The sequence below is a fragment of the Coturnix japonica genome, chromosome 6 (genome assembly GCF_001577835.2).
Source record: "Coturnix japonica isolate 7356 chromosome 6, Coturnix japonica 2.1, whole genome shotgun sequence".
NCBI classification, from domain to species: domain Eukaryota; kingdom Metazoa; phylum Chordata; class Aves; order Galliformes; family Phasianidae; genus Coturnix; species Coturnix japonica.
The window spans coordinates 25,660,394-25,683,234 of NC_029521.1; the positions used below are offsets into that span (position 1 = coordinate 25,660,394).

The 22,841-nt window shown below is 40.2% G+C and overlaps 2 protein-coding genes across 2 annotated transcripts in view; one reads left to right on the forward strand and one right to left on the reverse strand.

The window, feature by feature from the left end:
- GFRA1 (GDNF family receptor alpha 1) overlaps nt 1–22,841 on the reverse strand; it is a 233,309-nt gene that overhangs the window by 204,195 nt on the left and 6,273 nt on the right. The gene's annotated exons all lie outside the window — the stretch shown is intronic.
- Nucleotides 10,373–22,614, forward strand: LOC107316166 (pancreatic lipase-related protein 2-like). The gene is made up of 13 exons (XM_015867399.2): nt 10,373–10,573; nt 11,811–11,859; nt 12,892–13,046; nt 14,425–14,550; nt 16,047–16,181; nt 17,919–18,027; nt 18,594–18,710; nt 18,794–18,916; nt 19,162–19,280; nt 20,024–20,153; nt 20,419–20,530; nt 21,319–21,486; nt 22,450–22,614. Exons 1-13 carry the CDS (start codon nt 10,373–10,375, stop codon nt 22,511–22,513), a joined length of 1,608 nt encoding a protein of 535 aa, XP_015722885.1. The 3' UTR covers nt 22,514–22,614.

The window sequence follows — 22,841 nt, forward strand, 5'->3', positions numbered from 1 at the left end:
TTGTTAAGCACTGGAATAGGCTCCCCAGGGAGGTGGTTGAGTCACCATCCCTGGATGTGTTTAAAACCATTTGGATGTGGTGCTGAGGGATGTGATTTAGTGGAGGGTTCTTAAAGTTAGGGTAGTTTGGTTATATCATGGTTGGACTCGATGATCTTTAAGGTTTTTTACAACCTTTGTGATTCTATGATTCTTATATGGGCTGATTAGGCCGCCTAAAAATAGGCAGTTTCTCACCCGATCAGTAGAGCTAAAAATAAAATACTTTACTTTCCTCCTCTTGTCTTGTTACACTTTGTATTCATATTATAATCTCTATCTTGAGTTAATTTTCACTCTTTGTCTGTATAGTAAACAGCAGCACTGCACATTTTTTCTTAGCACATCTATAAGCAGAGGAAGAAAGGTTTATTTTTATGAGGTAAAGATGAAAAACAGCTGTGTGTTGCTGGCTTAGTTTAGCATCTAGTTTTCTTTCCCTCAATTTCCTTTTCTAATTAAAAATGAAAATTCTTGCTTTGTACGAAATCTTTTGATAGTTACTTTGTGATGTTGGAGCTGGCCAACAGAATGCAAGGGCTTGATATTTCACACAACACTCTGCCTTTAAAAACAACTAGGAGAGGTAAATGTTTCATATCTTCACAATAAAGTAAGCCAACTTTTTATTACAACTTAAATTGCATCTTTAAAATGTCAAGTGAGATGTGCAGTTTGAAATGTTTGACTGTCAGTCTGAAAGGTGGACTTTTTAAAATCAAATATACTCTGTTTGTCTGGGACTTTTAAGGACGTATGATGATAATCACTCTGTCTTTTAAATTATATAAATATTCTGTAAAACTGAGTGATTCAGAATTACAAGAGACATTTCATCTAATTCTCTCCAAGTGTTTGTTCACTACAAAAACTATGCCAAAGGTAAACTACTAACAAAGCCACTGTAAAGCACTCAGCCTTGGTCCATCTTTTGTCACAGGAGTAACACCAAAGGAATAAATCTAACAAACCTCTTAGATATTTTACAGAAGGAAGGAACAGGAATGTATGTAGTCTATAATACTAACTCTCAGCTCCACTTACATCACGTGCATTTGTCTTATAATTAACACGAGAGAAAAAAATAATTTTAGGAGAATCTATGCTTTTCAAAAAGTGAAGAAAACAAGCAGTTTGTATCAGAGTTCTCCATTAAAAGGAATACAATAAAATCACAGAGTCATTTAAACTGTTAAAGACCTTGAAGATCAAGTCCAAACACATCTAATGCTACAAATCCACCACTAATCCATGCCCCTAAGCACCGCATCCATATATCTCTAACATATCTCCAGGCATGAGGACTCCACCAACTCCCTGGGCAGCCCATTCCAATGCCTAACCACACTTCCTGTGAGGAAATTCTTCCTGATAACCAATCTAAACCTTCCCTGGTGCAACTTGAGCTTGCCTTGTGTCCTCTATTTCAATCACAGCATAATTCCTCTTTCCAAAAAGCTGAGTTTATCCAAAAGTCCCCCATAAATACATGGGTAGCTGCAAAAGTAATGCCTCCTATTTATTTTCATGGAAGAAACAGATGCAAAGAACACAATCACACTATTTGATAGAGCAAATTCTCAGCTACAAAATACTATTTTTCAGAACAGTCACCACCATTAGCTATGCATTTTCACCAGTGATGAACAAGAAGCTTCATGATGCACCTGTTCAGATCTGTATTGCTGTCCAAAATGTGACTTGTCTTTCACATCACTGCAACCACTGCACCACACACCACTCGCTGTGCTCACTTTCACTGTTTGGTCTCTATAAACCTTCAGCAAACACAGATGAGTGCCAATGGGTGCCGTTTTGCTTTGCACTTCTATGCCAGATGCCATTGTGTCAGACAACCCCTTTGCTTCGATCGGTCACACAACAAAACGTAACAGGATATTGGTGGGAAGGTTCAACCTCTGCTGCCATCCCACCAACATCCACCTTTGATATTGTGGGCCAACATCATGAATAGGAGGTATTACTTTTGGAGCAGCGTTTGTATTTGTGAACCCAGAACCAGATGAATAATAAGAAAATTCAGTTTATTATCAATAATAAAAGTTAGCTAAAGAGAACTATTAGGTGGAGACCTCAATGTTTAATTTTGAAGTCATCTCTCTTTGCAATTCTGATCTTATTTTTATTATTTCTCTGACTATTCAGATTTTTTCATGCCAGCTTGATGTAGTAGAATATGTTCATGAAACGCTTGATACTGAACCACAAATTTGCAGGAAATTAATTAAAACCTATTGCATCATTTTGTTCAAGAGATTTGGTTGGTCTTTTCTCTTTCTTAGGTACGAAGCTTGACATGGCTCTTATACAGAAAGTCTCCCTAGTGCCTTCATACCGCCTTTAAGACCAACACTTATTTCAGCTATCCTTCCAAAACCAAAGCTGGCTGGGATTGAAATTGCCACTGGGAGCCTAAACTATTGTTCACTGACCCATCGCCAAATTTGTCTACACAGACGGTAGACAAACTTCTACCTTTGTGTGAAGGCAGTATCAAGGGCTTGGCAATCAAATGAGCTCTGGGCTGCATCAAGTTATCAGAGCCAGGAATATGGTAATTATCTTTTACTATAAAGGATCTAAAATAGTCCAGAAGGAGCATGCATCACCGCTAGCTTTGACATGAACAGAGCACACCTACATTGCTGAGTTACCGGAAAACATACCTCACCTCCCAGCTGCCACAAGATTGGATGGAGCAAGCACCTTGCAACACCGGAAACATAAGCAATGTCTGAAAATATAGGTTGGCATTGGTGTCAGTTCTCTTTCATCCCATACATTTTTGTCACTAGGGAATCTCACGAGCTGATGTGCAGAAACCAAGACAAAACCTAAAGCCATTCTCTCTTATTTCTTCTGCTTCCACCAAATAATTTAAATGTTTCAGTGTTAACAGGAAATCAAGCATTCAAAATTAAATAAATAAATAAGTGACTTCACTCTTATCTCTTTTAATTCTGCCCATTAGATGGAAAGGAAGTCTCTCCTTCCCTACTGATTCTCTATCCTTGGTTACTTCCATTACCATGTCTAAAATTCTCCCCAGTTGCTATTTTCTTAACAAGATACTACAGTCCGTAACTCTTTGTCTAACAAACACAGAAGTTATCATTCTCTCTGCTTGCTTTGAGTGATTCAGTGATGAGAGAACATGTATTAGGGAAGGTCATAAATATTTATCATCTCCAAAATATTCCTTTTATTGCTGCTGTGGATCACTGAAGGGGATGAGCTAAGGGAAATTGGTTTTGCAGCTATTCAATATAAAGTTTGATCACTTGACCAGAATGAGCATATCAAAGTTAAACAACAGAAATATCAAGAAATTATTTTGTTCACAGCTCTGCCACTCAGAGACTAAAGGTAAGATTCTCCAAGAAGAGTGTTTTTTGTCTATGCCTATTAGCAATTCCCTAGGGCTTGCAGCAACAAAGTACTTCCAGGTGACCTCCTTTCAAACTAAGAAATTCATTAACCAGCTTCAATCTAAAATTGAAATAAGAGAGAAAAACATTGCTTTTAGAATTTTTATTCACTTATCTTGCTATGAAAGCCTTGGTAATTTATACAACACTGCACTTGAAGCACAGATGCTGAGTTTCCTTTGGAGAACGTGATTCTCTGAGAGTGTTTTGATTCCTACTAATGTGAAGGCCACTACTATCAGAATAAATGTCCTTGATAATGTTCAGGCTGACATTTATAAAACCATCTGGATGCATTCACTTACATGTTGTCAGAAGCACCTGCAGAAGCCAGAATTTTCTTACCATCCATAATAATCTGCTGCTCCTCTTAAGCCAGAAAAATAGACCAAGAAAAACTGGCCATTCCTAAAACATGATTGATCTCCAAAATGCTGTAACATGGGCTATAAATTCTTCTGGTATTAACTTCAGCTTGTCATTCTGGGCTACATTAATTTAATCTGTACCACTGCATGTGCCCTCTGAAATTCACTGATAGTGAGACCATGTGGAAAATGTGTGTGGCTCTCCCATGTTAACCAGGCTACTGCTTCTTTACACTCAAAACAGATGAAAAAGCAAACTGAAGAATACAATTAATGAACTTAAATTCCTGCCAAATTCTGTTTTCAGTTAGTTGTGTACATTTTACCCAGGAGGAGTTGTATCTCCTGCTTCTTATGAGACCACACCTCTGCTCATTTGTAACTGTGGTGGTGGGGGGCTCTGCAGCACCAGTTAACACACACAGAGTACTCACTCTGTAGAAACTACAGCCAAATATCTGAGCATATCCTGCAGTCACAGTCCCCTAACAAACACGTCCAAGAGACCTGGTTTTCACACAGAGACGCTCATGAATTTTGGAAGATCTTTCATCACTAATAGAAGCACTATGTTCACTGGCTGCTTTCCATATCACCTACATGCCAATACGTTGACAAATAGGGCACATGACAGTCCTTATCTCTTTTGCATGGCTCCCCAGCCTTATGCCTTCCCAGACTTATCTAAAGAGCTATATCTGTTTGTTACAGGTCCCGTAAGTGCTGCCTAATTTCTATCTTCCAGTCAATGCGTATAAATTAGACTGTAAATCATTTCTTATTAGCTAGATCTCTTCTAGCTAATTTCTTATCTGAAATTACATACTTGTCTTCAGTCTGAGTGGTAATTACATGAGATCCCAGCACCAACCAGCCACTGCTTTCTCAAAATTCCCCTGATAATTCTTTCTAATATTTATCATGTACACGGGGTTGGTTTGCACCACTTCACCAACAAACAAGAACCAAACCACAACCCAAACCTTCATGTAGGCTCTGCAAAGAGCAACACGTACTCACACAATTTTTATAATGAATGTCAAGTGTGTTATCATATAGAAAAAATGCATTTTGGCAATATTTCTGAATTTACATCATCCCTCAAACAACACACATATCTCAAGACCACAACCTGTTTTTTTCACATAAACCTTAGGTTCAACCCAATTTACTTCCTGCCCCTGGGCATTTTGTTGAATCACTCCCTGTATAAGGATGAATGTCACCAGCTCAATTGCATGAACAGGTAGGTGACTACTGCAGCACTCATCCTGTAGGTAGCAGTACAGCGATTTGAGGTCTTGCCCAGGAGCTGAAAGACCTGGGTTGTGACACACTCCTTTGAGTGAACTCGTTCACTCCTCCAGGTCAAGAAGAGAAACTGGGACTTACATGATGGACAAGGCATCTAGTCACTAAGCCATTACAGAGAAACAGATGCATGTGGTTATCACCATCCTCTCTTTCTCCTCCTGACACGATAATGAATAAAAGTCCCTGTGATGTCTCAGTGTCAATACGTGACAATTTTGTTCAGAGCACACCAACAGATGAGAAAGTTTGGTGCCTGTTTCGTAAACCCCACATGTTCTAGAAGGACACAGATTAGCCAGAATGGTAGTGCGTAGACAAAGCTCAAGTAACTTTACCAGCAAAAGCTAAAAAATTGCCAGTCACCTATATTCTCCTGAAAGTGTATGACAACCTTTTCTACCTTCCCCTGCTGAGCAGCAGCTATGCTCCTCTCTGTAAAAACCATCAACAGGCTTGGTTATACAAAAATGCACAAGAGTTTGTTTCACCATGTTTGAACATCAGCTGGATAGCAGATGGCTGGTCTCTTCCAGTGGGTAACACAGAACATCAAAACTAAGCTCCTACTCTGAAATGCTCCACAACAGAGGCTTGGTCCATTGCCTACAACAGCAGCCTCTGACAGTCAGCCTTTTCATAGAATCATAGGATATCCCAAGCTGGAGGAGAACCAGCGAGATCATCAAGTCCAACTCTTGGTTCCACAACTGACTGCTTGAAAATCAGACCACAAGGCTGAGAGAATTCTCCATAACTCCAGCAGTTCAGTGACATGACCGCTGCCCTGGAGAGCCACTTCCACTGCTTGACCACCTTCTTGGTGAAGAACCTTACACAACCTGAACCTGCCCATTGCAACTATCACTGGTCAGCAGTGAGAGATCAATACCTGCTGCACTTCTCCTCACGAGGAAGACACAGGCTGTGATGAGGTTTCCCCTCAGTTTCTTCTTTAGGCTGAGAGGCTGTCTATTACGAATGTCCTATATCACCTATCGCTTTTAAGTGGCAAAACAGCCTCATGTTTCATTTATTCAAATCCATAGCAAAACCTTTAGAGGTGAAATTTTGATGAATTAGAAATGATGAGAGAGCTGGAGAGCCAAGAAAAGGGAACATCTATTACATCCAGCAAGAGTATCACCCTGACAGAGCCTCTTGCTCACCCACATCAAACCAGTAATTAGGCACCGTGTGGGCAGGTCCGCACCCGCGGTGGTGGGACAGAGTCCAGGTGAAAAGAGCTGGGAACACTCGGGGCTTGGCAGGATCCATCCGAACACAGCATACAAAGCAGCAACATGGTGTGCAAGCCAGAGTGGTAAGTGGCTGAGAAATGCGTAGGATTTGGGGCATTTTACTAACAGCTGCTTGGGGCTCGTGCTTATGAAAAGACTGAGTGGCTTGAGCAGCAGCCCTCAGAGAGATTCTGAGGTCACAACGTAAGTAGCTCCAAAGCCAAAAACTTTTCAGTTCTAGGAAATCCCAATGGGACACAATCGTTTCTGGGCAGCTAAGAACACTGGGTAGGGTCAGTAGAGCTAAGGTAATATAACAGATAATGTATCTCTGTGTTTTTAAGGAGAGATCAAATGATGGCATTTGTACATGGACTGCGAACTTCTTTTTTTCTTTTTAAAGGAAAACTATACGAGAATACAAACAATAGCTGAAAATGATAACCAAGTATTACTAGGAGTATTCTAAGTACTTCTAAAAGGGAGAAGGGAAGCGAGGAAGAATTACAGAACTGTTATATGGAAGAATGAGGCAGATAAGACATGTTTTAGCTGACAACCATGTATGGAATAAGTTGTTAACAGCAAAAGTTATTCTGCACTTCGCAAATGGCCAAAGGCCAATGGTGTTGGTCATAAAGCTGACTGATATAACAGTAACCCACTTACGAAGAACAGTGAAGTCCTGGAAAGACATGCAAGTGGTTGGCAGTCAGATGGAGGCTCCCTAGTTAGCACAGATTCGGCAAACTCATCTCCCTAAACTGAATCATAGCTTTGTCTCTGCATGTTTTACTGTCTGAACACCAGTTTAGGGACGAGGTGAGAATGCTTATTTAGGAAGTCAAAGGAGATTCTGTACAGTGAGAGTATTTTTAATAGGTTTTCTTTATTATTATTCTGCCTTCTCTCTGGATTGTTTACTATTTCTAAGTGACTGTCAAAAACACCCTGAAAGCCCAAATCATCTTCAGTTGCTAGTGATGAACAAATCTGTGTACAACTTTGCGTATGTACTTCCCTTTTAATGGAGCACTTTCCTCATTTAATGACTTAATAAAATAACAGGCATCAGCATTCTGTGTCACTGTTTGAGGCTGATGCCCTAGTTTGCCATCTCAGATTCATTTTAAGAGGTCAGTAGATACTCACATAACTCTACTACCCAGACCAGACGATGTATGTGAACTCTGCCTTGCCTCAGTTGCTACTGTGATGTCCAGTGATCTGGAGGAATGAAAAGGTTCTTGGACATCTTTTTCTCTACTATGATGTTAAATGTGTGGGTTTGAGAGCTATTCATTTCGGATCAGTTTCCTCACAGAGAACTTAGCTGAACCTAAAAGCTGGTGAGCCAGCTGGAAAGAAGGCTGGCTAATTGCCCAGATGCTCTTTTACTTATTGCTACTTGTTTGTACTGTAGCCGAGCCAAAGAGCCTTCATCTGGAACCCAACTAGGGGCAATTAACAACCACATCTAAGGGATGGGGAGGAGACAGAGATGAAATTAAGCCTTCTACCAATTATGCCAATTACGCTGCTCACCTCAGTAAGTTCACTGCACCACCAGCACTTTGCCCAGTGCTGTGCACGCAGGCTTTCAGCATGTGAGAGGCTCAAGAAACAGCCAGCTGTATGTCAGCTGCCGAACAGGGATTGAGCCTGGAAAAGGTGTCATTCTTTGTACACCTGCACAAAGACCATCTCTACAGAATGCATGTTAAATTACAAAGAAAAAGCATACTTTTGGGTATTTACTTCCGGACAAATACATTCATGATCTCTCTTGTCACGTCTATAGACACAATTGCAACATTTTATCCTCTACTTCTTTTATCCTTTTGTGTAACATCACAATGTTAAGGAGTGCAATTAGCAAGTGCTATCTATCTGCCTCAAACCCAGCAGAAATTTAACATGAATCTCCCATAGTCAGGGCTTGCAAGCAAAATGCTGGATGTTGCTTTTCCATTATCAACTGACCATTGCACCAAACTATCAAAATATATGCAAGGCTAAAATAAAACACCAGAAAGACAGAAATTATAAAAATATTCCCTGTTTAAGGGTAACGACAGTGTATAGGAAGTACCACTACCACAGTAAGGCAGGAAAGATGGAAAAATATAAACATAAATGGTGAACATTGGAATGAGTTGAATGAAGATATGAATGCAGAAGGGGACAAAGCAGATGCATTGGAAAGACAGCGTGTTACTGAAAGGAGAGAGGATGCAGCAGTTAGCTCTGCCTGCAGATGAGAAGGAGCCAGCACTGCAGACTGTCACTGCAGAGCTGTTGCTGCTCTACCTCTGCTTGCCTGGGAAGCAGCAACATTATCAAAGGCTGCTCCTCACCTCAGCACACTTGAACTTTCTGTTTGGCCTTAGGTTGAAGAAGTGTAATGTATTCTCTAGAGCTGCGCCACTTCTCACTGTCACATCAAAATCTGATGAAATCCATCCTAAAAGCAGATGTGCCTTTCTATTTACACTTTTTTTACTCCAGCTGGATGCTATTTCAGGACAACACAATAGAACTTATTTGTTATTATATTTGTAGAACTTATTAATTATTACTACAGGTAGTTCTCGTTCCACCACTGCTGCTCTTTCAGCACTGCGTTCACAGCCAGTGGTAATACCAGTGTTAAATGTTCACATGCAACATAATGCCAAGTGCTAACTCTCATAAAAGCCTAATTAGTAATGATTCATCAGAAGCATTCAGTAACTCTAGTGTCAAAAACCACAGCTAAAAAACACGATCATGTTTTGATCTTGATGCTATGAGATCATACACAGGAGCAAGAATTCTATCTGCAAATCCAGGAACTGACTTCTGGTTATTCCCCGTTATATTCTGCGTTGCAACAATCGCTCAAATTTTAATCTAGTTAATCCACACATTCAACTTTTAATCTACTTAACTGTTGTAATAACAAACGCGTATCACTTTAATTTCTTAACTAAAGTATCAAGTAGCAGAGCATCGTAGTGGAATTCAAGTATCATGAGGCCACTAATATTGATCTCATAAGACTGTCGTATTAGGTTGTCATCTCAAATAATGGAATTCAATTACGCAACTTAAACCTTTTAACATTTTTATACGTATTTTCTTTCCTAATTGAGTACTCAATGGAAAATCCCATTATTCTGCCTCAGGCTGATACTGGACTGAAACAGTCCAGGATCTGACAGTCCTCAGGTCATGCTTATTATTATTATTTTACCTGTTAGGATATCATATTTCTTCAAATCACATAGGTACATGCTATGGTAGCTATTTGGCAGCTATAAGGTACCAAAATCCAAAGATCTTAAACCATGTAGTACTAGCAGCTGTTCTGCAGATCTGGAGTTATTGTCTGAATGTAGTATCAACATCAACACTTTTCTTCTGCTGTGAAGAACACCAGCTGGTTTCAGTAAACAATGAAAAAGAAAAGCATAAACGTTTCAGTTCAGCTGCATCACTGCATTTTGCCCAGATTTTTCTAGTAATGAATCAAAATCAGGGCATCTTTTTACTTCCTCCATATATGCAATATTCTTTCTTAATTCATGTCTTGATTCTACTGCCCATAAATGTATTTGTTGGCATTGCTGCTCTCCGACACAATTTGTGTGATTTAACTTCTAATTCCCAGTCACCCACATTCCCCATTTTACCAAGTTCACCTACAGATGGTTAACCTCCATCTTTTCTGTTGTTTTTTTTTAAAGCATGTAACTACCAAATTGACACCAACGCAAACAGAAACCTTTTTTGTGCCGTATAACTGCTAAGCACTGAAGGATATCGTAAGCGTGATAAAAGAATGGTGAGTAAAATTCTGAGAAAAACTGAGATTATTAAGTTATAATTGCTGATAATTAAAAAACCTGACAATTGGGCTTGTCCCCCTTGAATGGTCTGTGTGTCTGTGTTTGTGCACACGTCCTGGGAGGTGTGTGGGTACATGTGTGGGACAGTCATTACTCAGACTTTTTCATATGTCACAAGCCATCCACTGGTGGCTCATGAATCACAGGTTGAGCAACAGCACCCAGAAGGTGAAGCCATCGTGAAGGATAGCTACTCAACCAGCATACGTTCTATAGATTACAAGCTCAACCTTTTTGCCTCTGAGCTGAACAGCTGTTTGGAAATGGCTACCGCTGTTTTTGGCAGTGAACATGCCATTTATCCCTGAGTAAAACAGCTGAGTTGAGCATTCAAGGATCTTTCTGCCAGCAGCACTGGGCTGAGTATACCTGCATGAACAAGTCATTCCTGTTCATCCGGTTCAGCTCTTACATACCCAGTGAGGGAATTTTCCCCAGTAAATCTTATACTGCCTCAACAGTTTTAGAAAGAGGTAATTTCTTAACATTCTTCCAATTCTTTTGCTGTTAGGTTAAGATAAACCTATAACAAAAATCTAACAGCTGAAAAATTACCACCTATTCAAACTATACATCTAACAGAATGAACAAGCTTTCCACACACAAACACTAAACAAGAGTTTTCTGTACCTTCCATCACCTCCGCAGCTATCTGTTGGTTTCTACTTTCTGTTTTCAAAGATGGAGTCTGTGAAATGAAATTGATCACTCTTGTTTGGCAACAACCTCCCACGTTATTTAAAATCATTAGTCATTACTCATCCTTTTTCTTCATAAGCTTATTAATTTTCAAGCTACCTTTCAGATTTCAGGTCTGAAGAAAAAACTACAGCTCAAAATGTTTGCTTTATAAGAAAAGCATAATGTGGAAAATGTGAGTTGGGTGCCATATAGAACACCCGGAAGAGGAAACAGTGAAGGAGGCAAATGTGGGGAGGAGAATGGTGAAATACATGGGGCACCTGCCATAGGAAAGCCAAGGAAGGAAAGTGCAGAAGAAATAAGTCTGAATAAAGAAGGAACATGAAAGTGTAGAATTGCAAGGGACCTTGGGTAAAAACCTAAAAACAGCCCAAAGAAGCTGCTAGGTACGCAGATCCATCAAGTTACATGGATCCACACCTCCTACCTATCTGCTCTTTGCAAGTAGCAACCACTGAGGTCATTCCCTCAGCAACCTACATCCACCAGTGGATGTACAAGAAATGCAAAGAAAAGAAAACTGAATGAGTAGGAAAGTTCAGCTGCCTCATCTGGCTGGCAGTGCTCCTCCTAATGCAGCTTAGAATATCCACAGACCCCAAGGCAGACACATTGTGAGCACATGGTCAAGCTGGTGCCCATCAGAACACCCAGATCACTTTTTGCAAAGCTGCTTTCCAGCTGATTGTCCCCCTTGGGTACTGGATTACTCCTCTTCAGCCATAGGTCTTTGTGTTACAAATAACTATTTGTCTTTGCAGGACAAATAACTAAATAAAATAGCTAACTTGTATATTCAACTTGCTGTAGGTGGTTGGAACATGGATTATTGCAGTTTATCTCCTTGGTACAGTAGCAGGTGAGATAAATTTTCCATAAACATTCTCACTAGATTATTTTTGACTAAATAATATATAGGAGATAATTACTGATGTCTTTGTTTAAAATTAAGTTGTGGTATGATTTATGTGTCACTGTATGGCAATGTCTATTACTATGCATGGAACAGATGCCAAAGGCTCCACCTCATTTCGACTTATTTAGAATAAAGCACACAAAGCTTTGTGCCCAAATTTCGCAGAGTAGAACTTCAGAGTCATGTGCCCTCATTCTATCAAGACAGTACACAAGTTTCCCCTACATAATATGGCTGTTAACAAAGAATGGCTCAGCAACAAGGTGCTTAACACAACAGCAGGTGCTAAAAGAGAAAAGCTGAACTTAAGGGAGAAAGAGACCTGTTCAGTCAGGAAAACACTAATGTGTTGAAAGAAACAATCATCTCATTAATCATACAAGGCTGCTGCATACATATCTGTTCCTACAATGAAGCGCAGTGCTTCTGGGCAAGAATGATGCAGGGGCAATCCTAACACACATTCCTTAAAATATCAGTTTTTAAATAATTTTGATTTAATCTTTTACAAGACAAGAAAATCTGTTGGACTTGATGACCTACAAAGGCCCCTTCCAATTCTAAGGGTTCTATGATACTACAAAAATGGTGTCTAAATGGTATTTGGATCAGTGGTTGGATTGTCTTCAAATTATTTAACTCCCATTGTGTTGCTCACCGCAAGCTACACCCATAAAGGAAAAATAAATAAATAAATCTCAGTTCCAAAATTAATCATAAAGTGAAATCCTCAGTTTCCCACTCTTCAGACTGTTACAGACTTAAAAAACACAGACAGTAGAGTCACCATCCCTGTAGGTGTTCAAGTAACAAGTAATGTGGAACTGAGGGATGTGATTAGCAGGCATGGTGGGGATGGATCCATGATTGGACTTGATGATCTTAGAGTTCTTTTCCAATCAGAATGATCCTATGATTCTACATTATCTGCCTGTAAGTATCCAAAATACAAAGCAGTTCTTTCATCTTCTCTAGGTGACGAAGTTTGCTACCCCAGGCTTGGCTGTTTCTCAAATGACCCACCCTGGTCTGGGATACCAGGGAGACTTCTGACAGGTTTGCCTGAATCTCCTGAAGAAATGAACATCAGCTTCTCTCTCTACACCAGGGAAACAGGAAATAACTCACAGGTGACCTTTGTTATTAGCATCAAGTACTGTCTAAGGCTATAAATGTTTATTTGCTTGTTAAAAAGTCTACATCACTCAACACAGGAAAATGAATCTAAATGAGAAGATAGTCTGAAGGTACAGTGATGGGGATAAAGCATGAAAACAAAACATGGTGAAAAAACTCAAAAGTTCAACAGCTTTCCTGGTATTTTCTTGCAGAAGGATGTGGCAATTTCCATACAGTGTCTGAGGCCCCATCCTTCTTGAAGTCTGAGTGACCGTACACCCTTATCCACCTCCCTCTATACTGAAGTTAAGACAGAACCACTCAAACTGCCTATGCCCTGAAAATTCAAGCTAAGCAATGTATAGGAATTATAAGATGTGGGGCTAGGACCACATCAATTCAGCAAATGCATGCAAAGCTGCTGAATCCCTTGCAGGCTCCCAAAGCACACATACCTTGTGCTGTGCAGGAATGTTTATGATTCCTCTGCTATGTACTACAAGAGCAGAACTGCCTTAGGCACCACAGCTCTTAGCAATCCTGCTTGTCATGCCAAGAGTCCAGCTCATCTTCTCTAAAGGAGAGATGTTAAACCTGTAGTAAATTTTCATGACATGCAGAGTAGGGACGCGTGAGCACACGGCACGCACTCAGCAACAGTTACTCATGCATCTTGGCTCTTGATAAAATAAGTCAAAATACACCCTGTACTACTTGCCAGATACTGAACTTCAACGTATCTCTGATCTAGGGCACAGCCCTTCCACACCCAGGCTCCCTGACCTCAAACCACAGGTGCTGCATTTATTTGGATACAATACAGACGGTCAGAGACCATTCAGAGCAAAAGAAGATGTATAATTAAGCAGCTGGCAGCAATTTGTGGTGGGCTAATGTCAGTTTCACCTCTACTGAATGCAGTTCTTGCATGATATCCTTTCAGCTTTCCCCAGCTGAGAGAAAAAATGAATGAATAAATAATGAATAAATAAACAAATAAATAAATAGAAATATCACCTGCACAGAGAAACAAGCTGTTTCCTAATTGTGGAGCAGCACATGGAAGCCAAACCTCAGGTCATTAAAAGGGCAAACAGAATCAGGATCCATGGAGCTCCCCACAGGAGCTCAACCAACTTGGGCCAACAAGCATCATGAGATACCACAGCATTTTTGGGTGGTTTCATATGGCCCAATAAGGAGGTTAGTGCCACAGATGCTTTGGAAATGTAGTGGGACTGAGAAAGGTGAAACAGGAGATCCCTGCGACTCTGTACATTCAAAGCAGATGTGAATCCTACTAAGCATGACTTAGATGGTATTTTTAAAATGTTTAAAAGCATAAATAGATACAAGAGCTTGATTTTATGTTTGCTTGTTTACACACAGGTGATCTCGGCAATAAACTCCTCAACCATCCAAAACTCGCATTTTTCCTCACATAGGAGAACTTCCTTCATCATTCATGGATTTAGCAGCACAGGAAAAAAAGGCTGGGTGGTAGAAATGTGCTTGGTATGAGACAGCATTCTCTCTTTTCTATCGGTGATTGCATTTACATTCTGTCATCATGACTTAGACACTAAGGTTCACCTCCTGTTTTGAAATTCATTAAACAGTAGTGGATACCAACAAAGAAATTAGCAACCAAGGCCAAAATGTTCCCATTCTGGGTATTTCTGCACTGTCAACTTCTGGTCAACTCTGACATTGTTTTCCTCCAGAGAATTTTCATCCCCCAAACCCTACAAATGAGATCAAAGCAACAAACTGAAAGCAGATGTCCACAGCATCTACAGTGCTGTCACAATCAGATTAGACAGGCCACTTCACTGTGTCTCCTATTGGGAACCCCCGAACCATCTTTTAGCCAAAAGACCTTCCTAAATTCTCGTACTCCCCAAGTTTCAGTCTACAAGCACTCTTCTGCTTCAGATGTATTCAGCCAACAGTAAGAGAAAGAAGGGGAAAGAAGAAAAAGAAGCATATTTCGTATTTCAAATATGAAATGTGGAAGCTACAACAAACCGGAGCTGCTGCAGTCTGGCCAGCAGAGGGTACAGTGTCAGAGGATACAGAGAACATAGTCAGCCTTGGTTCTTCTGAAGAAGAAATTACAAAAGACACTGCTTTCTCAGCATTAGCAGAGAAAAGGATAAGATAGAAAAAAGACCACTGCTGAACATGAAGTCACAGCTCTGCAGCACTATTCTGTTCACAAATCTATGAAAACTTTTAATCCAGAATACCACTTTCCCATAAAAAATAAACAGGAATTTTATCTGACTCACTAGAAACCATTTCATGGCATGCCTAGAGGAGAGGATGGAGTCTGGGATTGAATGTCCTGCTACTCCAACGTTCTGCTTTTGTTGTCGTTCACATTTAACCATTTAGCATGGATTAATTTTTATATCTACTCCTTCTTTCTAAAGCTTTAACTAAGCCTTAATCATAGAAATCTACAACTGCAGACTTTAATACAAGATTCCTGTGGTGGAAAAAGATCAACCACTTCTGCAAGATTCTGGCCTCTGCAGAAGTGAGCAGTGCATTAATTGTCTGCTGAATTAGAAACTTCCTAGTTTGCTCTGACCCATTCCAGTCTGACGTCCCTTTCTCATTGTTAAATACATTTGGTAAACAAGTTGCCTTCCTGTGCTATTTAGTTAAGATGCAGATGACCCTCAAAAAACTGCACACAGCAGCTACTGCGTAGTTGTGTGGCTTTTCCAAGTTATTTAAAATCTGTGTACCGTTAGCTTATAAAGTAAAACATCACTTATTACAGTCTTTCAAAATGGACACTTGGGGAATGAATAGCTCATTATATTGCTTAATAAGAAGAATCATTTCAGTGTTGCTTAGGCCACAGTGAATAATTCTGTTCAGTAAAGATTGAGAAACTGTGTGGATATGTTAGCATTTCTTGTTTATTCTGATATAAGCTTAATCCTTGTTTGCTATTTCATGTTTCTTTAAACACTTTGCTTTATGTGCTCCCACATCAGCTGTTGCTGGAAGTAGAAAACATGAACTGCATTGCTGTCGACTGGAAAGAAGGTGCAAAAGGCACCTATGTCAGCGCAGTGAACAACATCCGTGTGATTGGGGCTGAGGTTGCTTATTTCATAAAAACTTTACAGGTAAAAAATAGAGCTTTGCAAGCCACCCTTCTTAAGCAGATATAGTGGGGTGAAGATTCATTTTGATTTGATTTTGAGCTTTGCCAGTGCTTCAGGAAGAGCTGTCCAATGCATACAGTTGGGATCTAGTTAATTCTGCTCGTTATCAACCCTGTAAGTTCTCACAGCTACAGCAAGTCTCCGTTCAAGCTTAGTAAGGTTGAAAAGAGGTGCCAATTGATTAAGGACCAGTAGGTGGCAATATCTCCCCATTTCCACACGATGATGCATGCAGTGGAGATGAGGCAAGATACATTCCGTGTTTGCAAGAGGTTATGCCAGAATAACATACTAAATTAGTGTAAATTAGGATCTCAACAGCACAGAAACCAACAGGAGCAAGAAGCACCATAGAGAACCACTTGCTAATGCCATATTAGCTGTCTACAGGCACAGTAAATTGCCCTGTAGTGTTCTAGTTATGAACTTCACGTTCACTTTTACACACACAGCACAGAACAGCTCAACTGCAAAGTTTAAGAATACCAGCACTTCCCCCTGACTTCAGACAGCCTTAGGACTGCTGAGATCAGACAAAACCTTGCTTGGCTGCAGGCTTGGTGCTAGTCAGTAGACATTCATCTGATGCTATAAGGATAATTCCAGAGACTGAAGACAAAGCGTTAACTTTAAGAACAGCTGAGTATCACAGAATACTTCTCCAGAGGCCACTGACAGATACTCTACTGTTTCTACCTAGGGAGCTCTAATAACTAGCCTCACACCTTTGTTTCTTAGCCTTCCTTCCTGGTGTAAACTCCCAGCTCGCTTGAAGAGGGGCCCAGTTTTTCATGGGATCACTTCACCTGACTCTGTTCATTTAAGATCTCCATTACTGCACCAACTCACAGTCTAGACCTCTTTTTCTTCCATAAGAAGACTGCATAAATAATCCCTAATTATTTCCCTAAATGTACAAACTTCTAGAAGCTTAGGAAAGTTAAGCTGCATTGAAAATATATGAACTGCAGTGAGGAGTACTCAAAGGATTCTGTTGTCTGATGATAAGCATAGACAGACTGATAGTAAAGTTTAGTTCAGTACGTACATTACAAAACAAAGCAGTGTAACAAGCTCATGCAGTTAAGCAGCCAATAGTTGTTGACTTTGAACATCACAAACCCAGCATATGCCTGTATGAAATGTGTTCCCTGCAGGCAGCATACATGCTGATTAGCTTCCGTTTCTAGCTTCAAAGCACAACTAATACATCAGAACTGCAAGTCTTGCACAGGTGACACTTGGCAAAGGGGACAATGCTTATCAATCCCCTAAGCTTGTCAGTAAAAATCCCTCTGAATATGATCACATTTTCTAAGCAGACACACCAGAGAACAGACATTCAATGAGAAACTGCTCCATAACCAACTGACCGAAGAGAAAGTAACATCATAGTGATGGAAGTTAAAAGTAGGGGTTAATCCAAATAAGAAAGGTTTGTATCTTGTTATCAAGAGTGATTGTACATGTAACCATATACCAAGGCTATGATAGTGAATCCATTATATAAAATTCTAGATATGACCTTTTTCTAGTAAGTCTTAGGGTAATTAAAACAGTAATTATCTCAAGGAATTCTCACACTGTTGGCTAAGCAGGAAGTGAGCCTAGAGTTTCCCAAAGGCCCACAGACACCTCTTTACTTGCTATTAAAAGCCTGTGTTCTTGTCTCCCCACCACCACCACCTAACTGATCAGAAACTCTTCAGATACTCCCCTCGTGAGATCCACTTAATTGGGCACAGCCTGGGTGCACACACAGCAGGAGAGGCGGGCAGAAGGGTCCGAGGTATCCGGCGGATCTCAGGTAGGTTGTTTCTTGGGCTGCACACCTAACAGGGCCCACTTTTGATAAAGAGAAGCTTGTAGCATGCTGGTCTACAGACCTGAACGAAATCATTGCTGCTGCAGACACCATATGTGAGTAAGCAGAATTTACGCTTCTCAAAAACAAGGGTAAATATTTTTCTTAATGTGGTTTAAAGCTCTTTAGGAGAAGGACTCTTTTTTAGTATGCTTGCAGCATAACTGTCATCCATCAGGCTGTGTTCAGCACCACACAAAGACAAGCACCACATCAAAAATCTTTAGTCTTCCTATTCAATATGCTCAGCAGGTCAGTAATAACATCACCTGTAATGGAATGCTTCCTTCTTAAGAACATGATGCCATTATGTATTCTATTGGAAAATGTTTTCCTTTCACTGGGATGAGTTTGCCAGAAGGTTCACAAGCCCATCTTACTGCACAGTCAGTTCTGTCTAGCTTACAGTTCACATTATTATTACTCAACGTGCCTTGTCTAAAGTCAAATGTCTGATACTGTATATTATCAAAAAACATTAACATGCATTATCTCTGGGGCGCTTTTAGGCTTGGACCCTGCTGGGCCCTATTTTGAAGGCACTCCTCCCGAGGTGAGACTGGACCCTACAGATGCTGACTTTGTTGACGTTATTCACAGTAATGCTGCTCACTTTCCTGCCACAGGTAAGTGCTCACGTGCAAGTAGGCACAGAGATAGGAACAGTGCAGAGATACTCTAAGACAATGATACCATGTATGCTTCTTAGGGCTTGGTATGTATAACACCACTGGTCACCTTGACTTTTACCCAAATGGAGGAACTCAAATGCCTGGATGCAATGATTTACTTCTAAAAATGAAACGAAGCGATTTTGAAGATCGACTGGCAGGTGAGCACGCATTCCCAACATACTCAGTATTTTATTCTCATGAACTATGAAAGCCTCCATTCTTCTGGGAGAAAACAAAATGAAACAAATCCAGCACCCTGGATTTATATACAATACATGTATAAAAACATAAGTATGCATTACTTATTACTAGCTCACAGTGTTCTCATGGTAAGGCAAGTGCAAGGGTTGTATGGGATAAAGGGAAGTTATTTCATGGATGCTCATACATTTTGTCCCAACAGACACTACAATCTTTGGGAGCTGCCATCACTCACGTAGCCATGACTTTTATTTTAAGAGTATCCTCTATCCCACCGGATTTGTTGGATATCCCTGTGAGACATACGAAGACTTTAAATCAGTAAGTATATCAGCCTGGGCAGACAATATGTAAAGAAAATTTCTGCCTTGAGTCACTTAGCTAACAGATGACCTGAGCTCAAACACCAGCTCGAGCAGTGCAGGCCAGTAGCAGGAGGCACAGCACACAGCAGCTCTATCAGCTCTTCCACTTTGGAGTAGTGATCTTTAAGCATAGCTGATACCACCAAAACAGGGGAAAAAATTAAACCCTGTGAAATTCTCACCCTATATCCAAATACCATATAGGCTAAATACATGGGTCACTCTGAAAATAATGCCAACTATTCATCTCCATGGAATCTACAACAGTTACAAGGAACACAATAACACTATTTGACAGAAACTTCTCAGAAGGAAAACAGTATTTCTCAACACAGTCAGCACCATTAGCCAGTTCTGACAGATGAGTACATGGAGATGCTCTTTATTTTGTGGTGTGACATAGCAGACAGGTTCCCTTCTACTGGGAAAAGGAAACGAGGCTTATATTTTGTTCCATATTCTAGCTGAAAATACAAACTCCCTGAAACATTCAGATCATCACGCAGGCAAGAATATCTACTTATTCCATCTTCCACTCAAGTGCGTGCAAGTGTAGAACACGTCATCTGGTTTTATCAGGTTACAACATACAGCAGTGCCCCAGCTTTTCAAGGTCAAAAAAGGATCTTGACCCTTAATTTTATCACAGCCAGAATGAAAGATGTACTCCTCATTAACTGCTGCTTCTATTTTTTCTAGGGAAAATGTTTCCCGTGTCCCAAACAGGGCTGTCCAATGATGGGCTACTACGCTGACAGGTTTCCGTATAAACTGAAGAGGGTGAACCAGAAGTATTTTTTAAACACAGCAGCAGACCCACCTTTCGCCAGTAAGTCTATGACATTTGTTAGTTACTCACATTGGAAAAGTGACTGCCTTGGCACGATGCTCTTTTGTCACTTCTATAAACATTGGCTGAGACCTGTGACTGAGAACAGTGTGGTATTATCAAAATTCAAGACTTTCATTTGCCACCATGAATGAATTCTCATTAGGAAAATAGAACTTTCCAGGATACCAGCACTCTTAGATCTCTCCTATCGATGACAATCCAGTTTTATTCTGCTTTTTTTTTTTAAATTATTTTAATGCAGGTTGGAGACAAAAGGTATTTATCAAACTGTCTGGAATGAAAAAAATGAGGGGGGACATAAACCTGATATTCCATGACACGGAGGGGAATACAAAGGAATATGAAATTGCCAGGTAGGATAAATTAATGCTAGTCTATAGCATTGAATGCTACTAACATTAATAACTTAGCAGTGCAAATCCTTATTTGTTGCAGTCTTGTTAACATTCTATATGAAAACTGGCTTTCATGTAGATAAGATCTACAAGGGCAGAAGGATAGCTGGGACAAGGAGAAATCACTTTCTTTTGCATGAGTTCAGTGATTTTACAGTAAAATAGGAACCCAGCCTCACAGGGGAAAGGTCACATTTCTCTGAATGGCTCATGAAAATAACAAAGTCCACACCATTTCTTATTATGTCATTCTGGTTGTGATCTCCTATTTCACACATGTTAGCATAACAGCTCCCACACTCGCACTGCATCACACACCGATGTGTTCCCCCTATATGCCAGTACAGACTCCCCACACTGCCAGTATCTTTCTGCATGAACTCACAGAGCAAAACTGTGCTTGAGCTCATCAAATGTGCAAGTTGGAGGTGCCCCTCCTCACCAGGATTTACTAAAAACTATTGCTTTTACCCTGAAACAAATGACATGTTTATGTGAGCTGCACAGTGCTGAGGACACACAGCCCACTGCAGCCATCCGAGCCCTGCCATGTGCCCATTGAAGCTTTCCATTACTGCTTTTTGGCCTCTCCCTGCTCAAAGCACACCACAGAGTCCTGGTCCAGTGCCTGCATTGCTTAAAGATTTCTTTGTAACACACGGGAAAAGCTTAATTATATGGCAAATTCATTTTAGTCCAGTAGGTCCTATATCACTACATCATTGCTGTCTGCGTTCTATTTCCAGCGGAGTCCTTTCTGATGACAAGGTTTATACAAAATACCTTGATGTTGAAATTGACCCCAAAAAAACTAAAAAAGTTGAATTTCTCTGGAATAAAACAATGTTCACTTTGCTCTGGGCAAGAATGGGAGCAGAAGCGGTAAATATAATTCACGGAGAAGATGGACGGTGGTAAGTATGTCCTTTTAACAGATCAGAAAGAATAGGAAAGGAGCTCAGAATTCTGAGAAATAGGATATAAAAATGGTATTGATAAATTGGACAAATGGTTTGCACTCAACAGCACAAATTTCAGTACTTTCAAGGACAAGATACTGCTCATAGAAGAGAAAGTGAAATGTTCCAAAGCAAAACAGTGAGTAACAGTCTGGAAAGGAATCCATCGGTGAACACTTTAAGGAGTACTTTGTGCCACAGCAAAACAATTACAGGCCAGCGAGTGTCATTCCCAGGTGCATTACTACACAGTATGGAAGATCCAGAGAGCAATTTTAATTTAATTGGCTGGGCTGAGAATGTAACCAGGAGTAGGATCATGTATGATGCACACATGCATGAAGTTTAGGTAAAGAGCAAGAGGAAGAGAGTTAGAAAAGACCATCTGCATAGAACAGGTGGAGAAGTTACACCTCAAGAGAAAGAAGTTGAGAGCGAGGCATAAAGACAAATTGTGAAAAAGCACAGCCTACTGTTTCACATGGCTATGGGTTTAGGTCAATAATTGATTGGCATATTTTACAAAAGAAGAACAAAAAAAAAAAAAAAGAATGTTAGATATTGGGAAAAATCTTATCATTTGGTCTTGGCGTGGATTATTTAGATAAGGTCCAAAAAAGCTGCAAAGCTGTGGCTGGGGCAATCTAATGAAACAGATGGGCTCAGTAGATGGGTTTTCTGAGTCCTTAACTAGGGGTCGACTTTTATGAATCTAAAGATGAATTACTTCTTTCTACCAAAACCCAAATTTTACAGCTTTTCCCCAAAAGAAGGAAATTCACCTCGTCACTGCTAGTGTGTGAATGCCAATAGGCTTTTAGGAAGGTTTACGTGGGATTATGGAGCAAATTAACCTCAAGGTGAGAGCTGACGTCTTTTCTCTGCCTTTCCCTTGATCAAAGCTTTTTTCCTTCCCAGGTCAACTTTCTGTGGCCATGGAACAGTGACATATGGAGTTCCCCAGCTACTTACACCTTGCTAGAAGTCCCAAGAGCAGCTGTTCTGTGCACTGCAGCTGAGTAAACGACCAGCGTACATGGCATTGACAGTGTACAAGGCCATTAAAGCAAATTCTTAAGCTGACTTAGCTGACTTGCTTCTTTAATTTTGACAAATGTATTTGAAAATTCTGATATTTTTTTTCAAGTCAAATTCAAGTTTATTGCACTTCTTAGTATGGAAGCCACTGAAAATAATGTATACTTATCAACACAGCCTTACTCTAATAGTATCCCAAGAAAAGTAGGAAAAGACTTCACTTTTAATGTATTTTGCAGGCTGAGAGAGGGAATACAAGCTTACTTCATCCA

Coding starts and splice junctions, on each gene's coding strand:
- LOC107316166 (XM_015867399.2), top strand. CDS start 10,373: ATGTGTGGGACAGTCATTACTCAGACTTTTTCATATGTCACAAGCCAT. Junction 18,711..18,793: donor TGCTCACTTTCCTGCCACAG/GTAAGTGCTCAC, acceptor TATGCTTCTTAG/GGCTTGGTATGTATAACACC. Junction 20,154..20,418: donor AGCAGACCCACCTTTCGCCA/GTAAGTCTATGA, acceptor ATTTTAATGCAG/GTTGGAGACAAAAGGTATTT.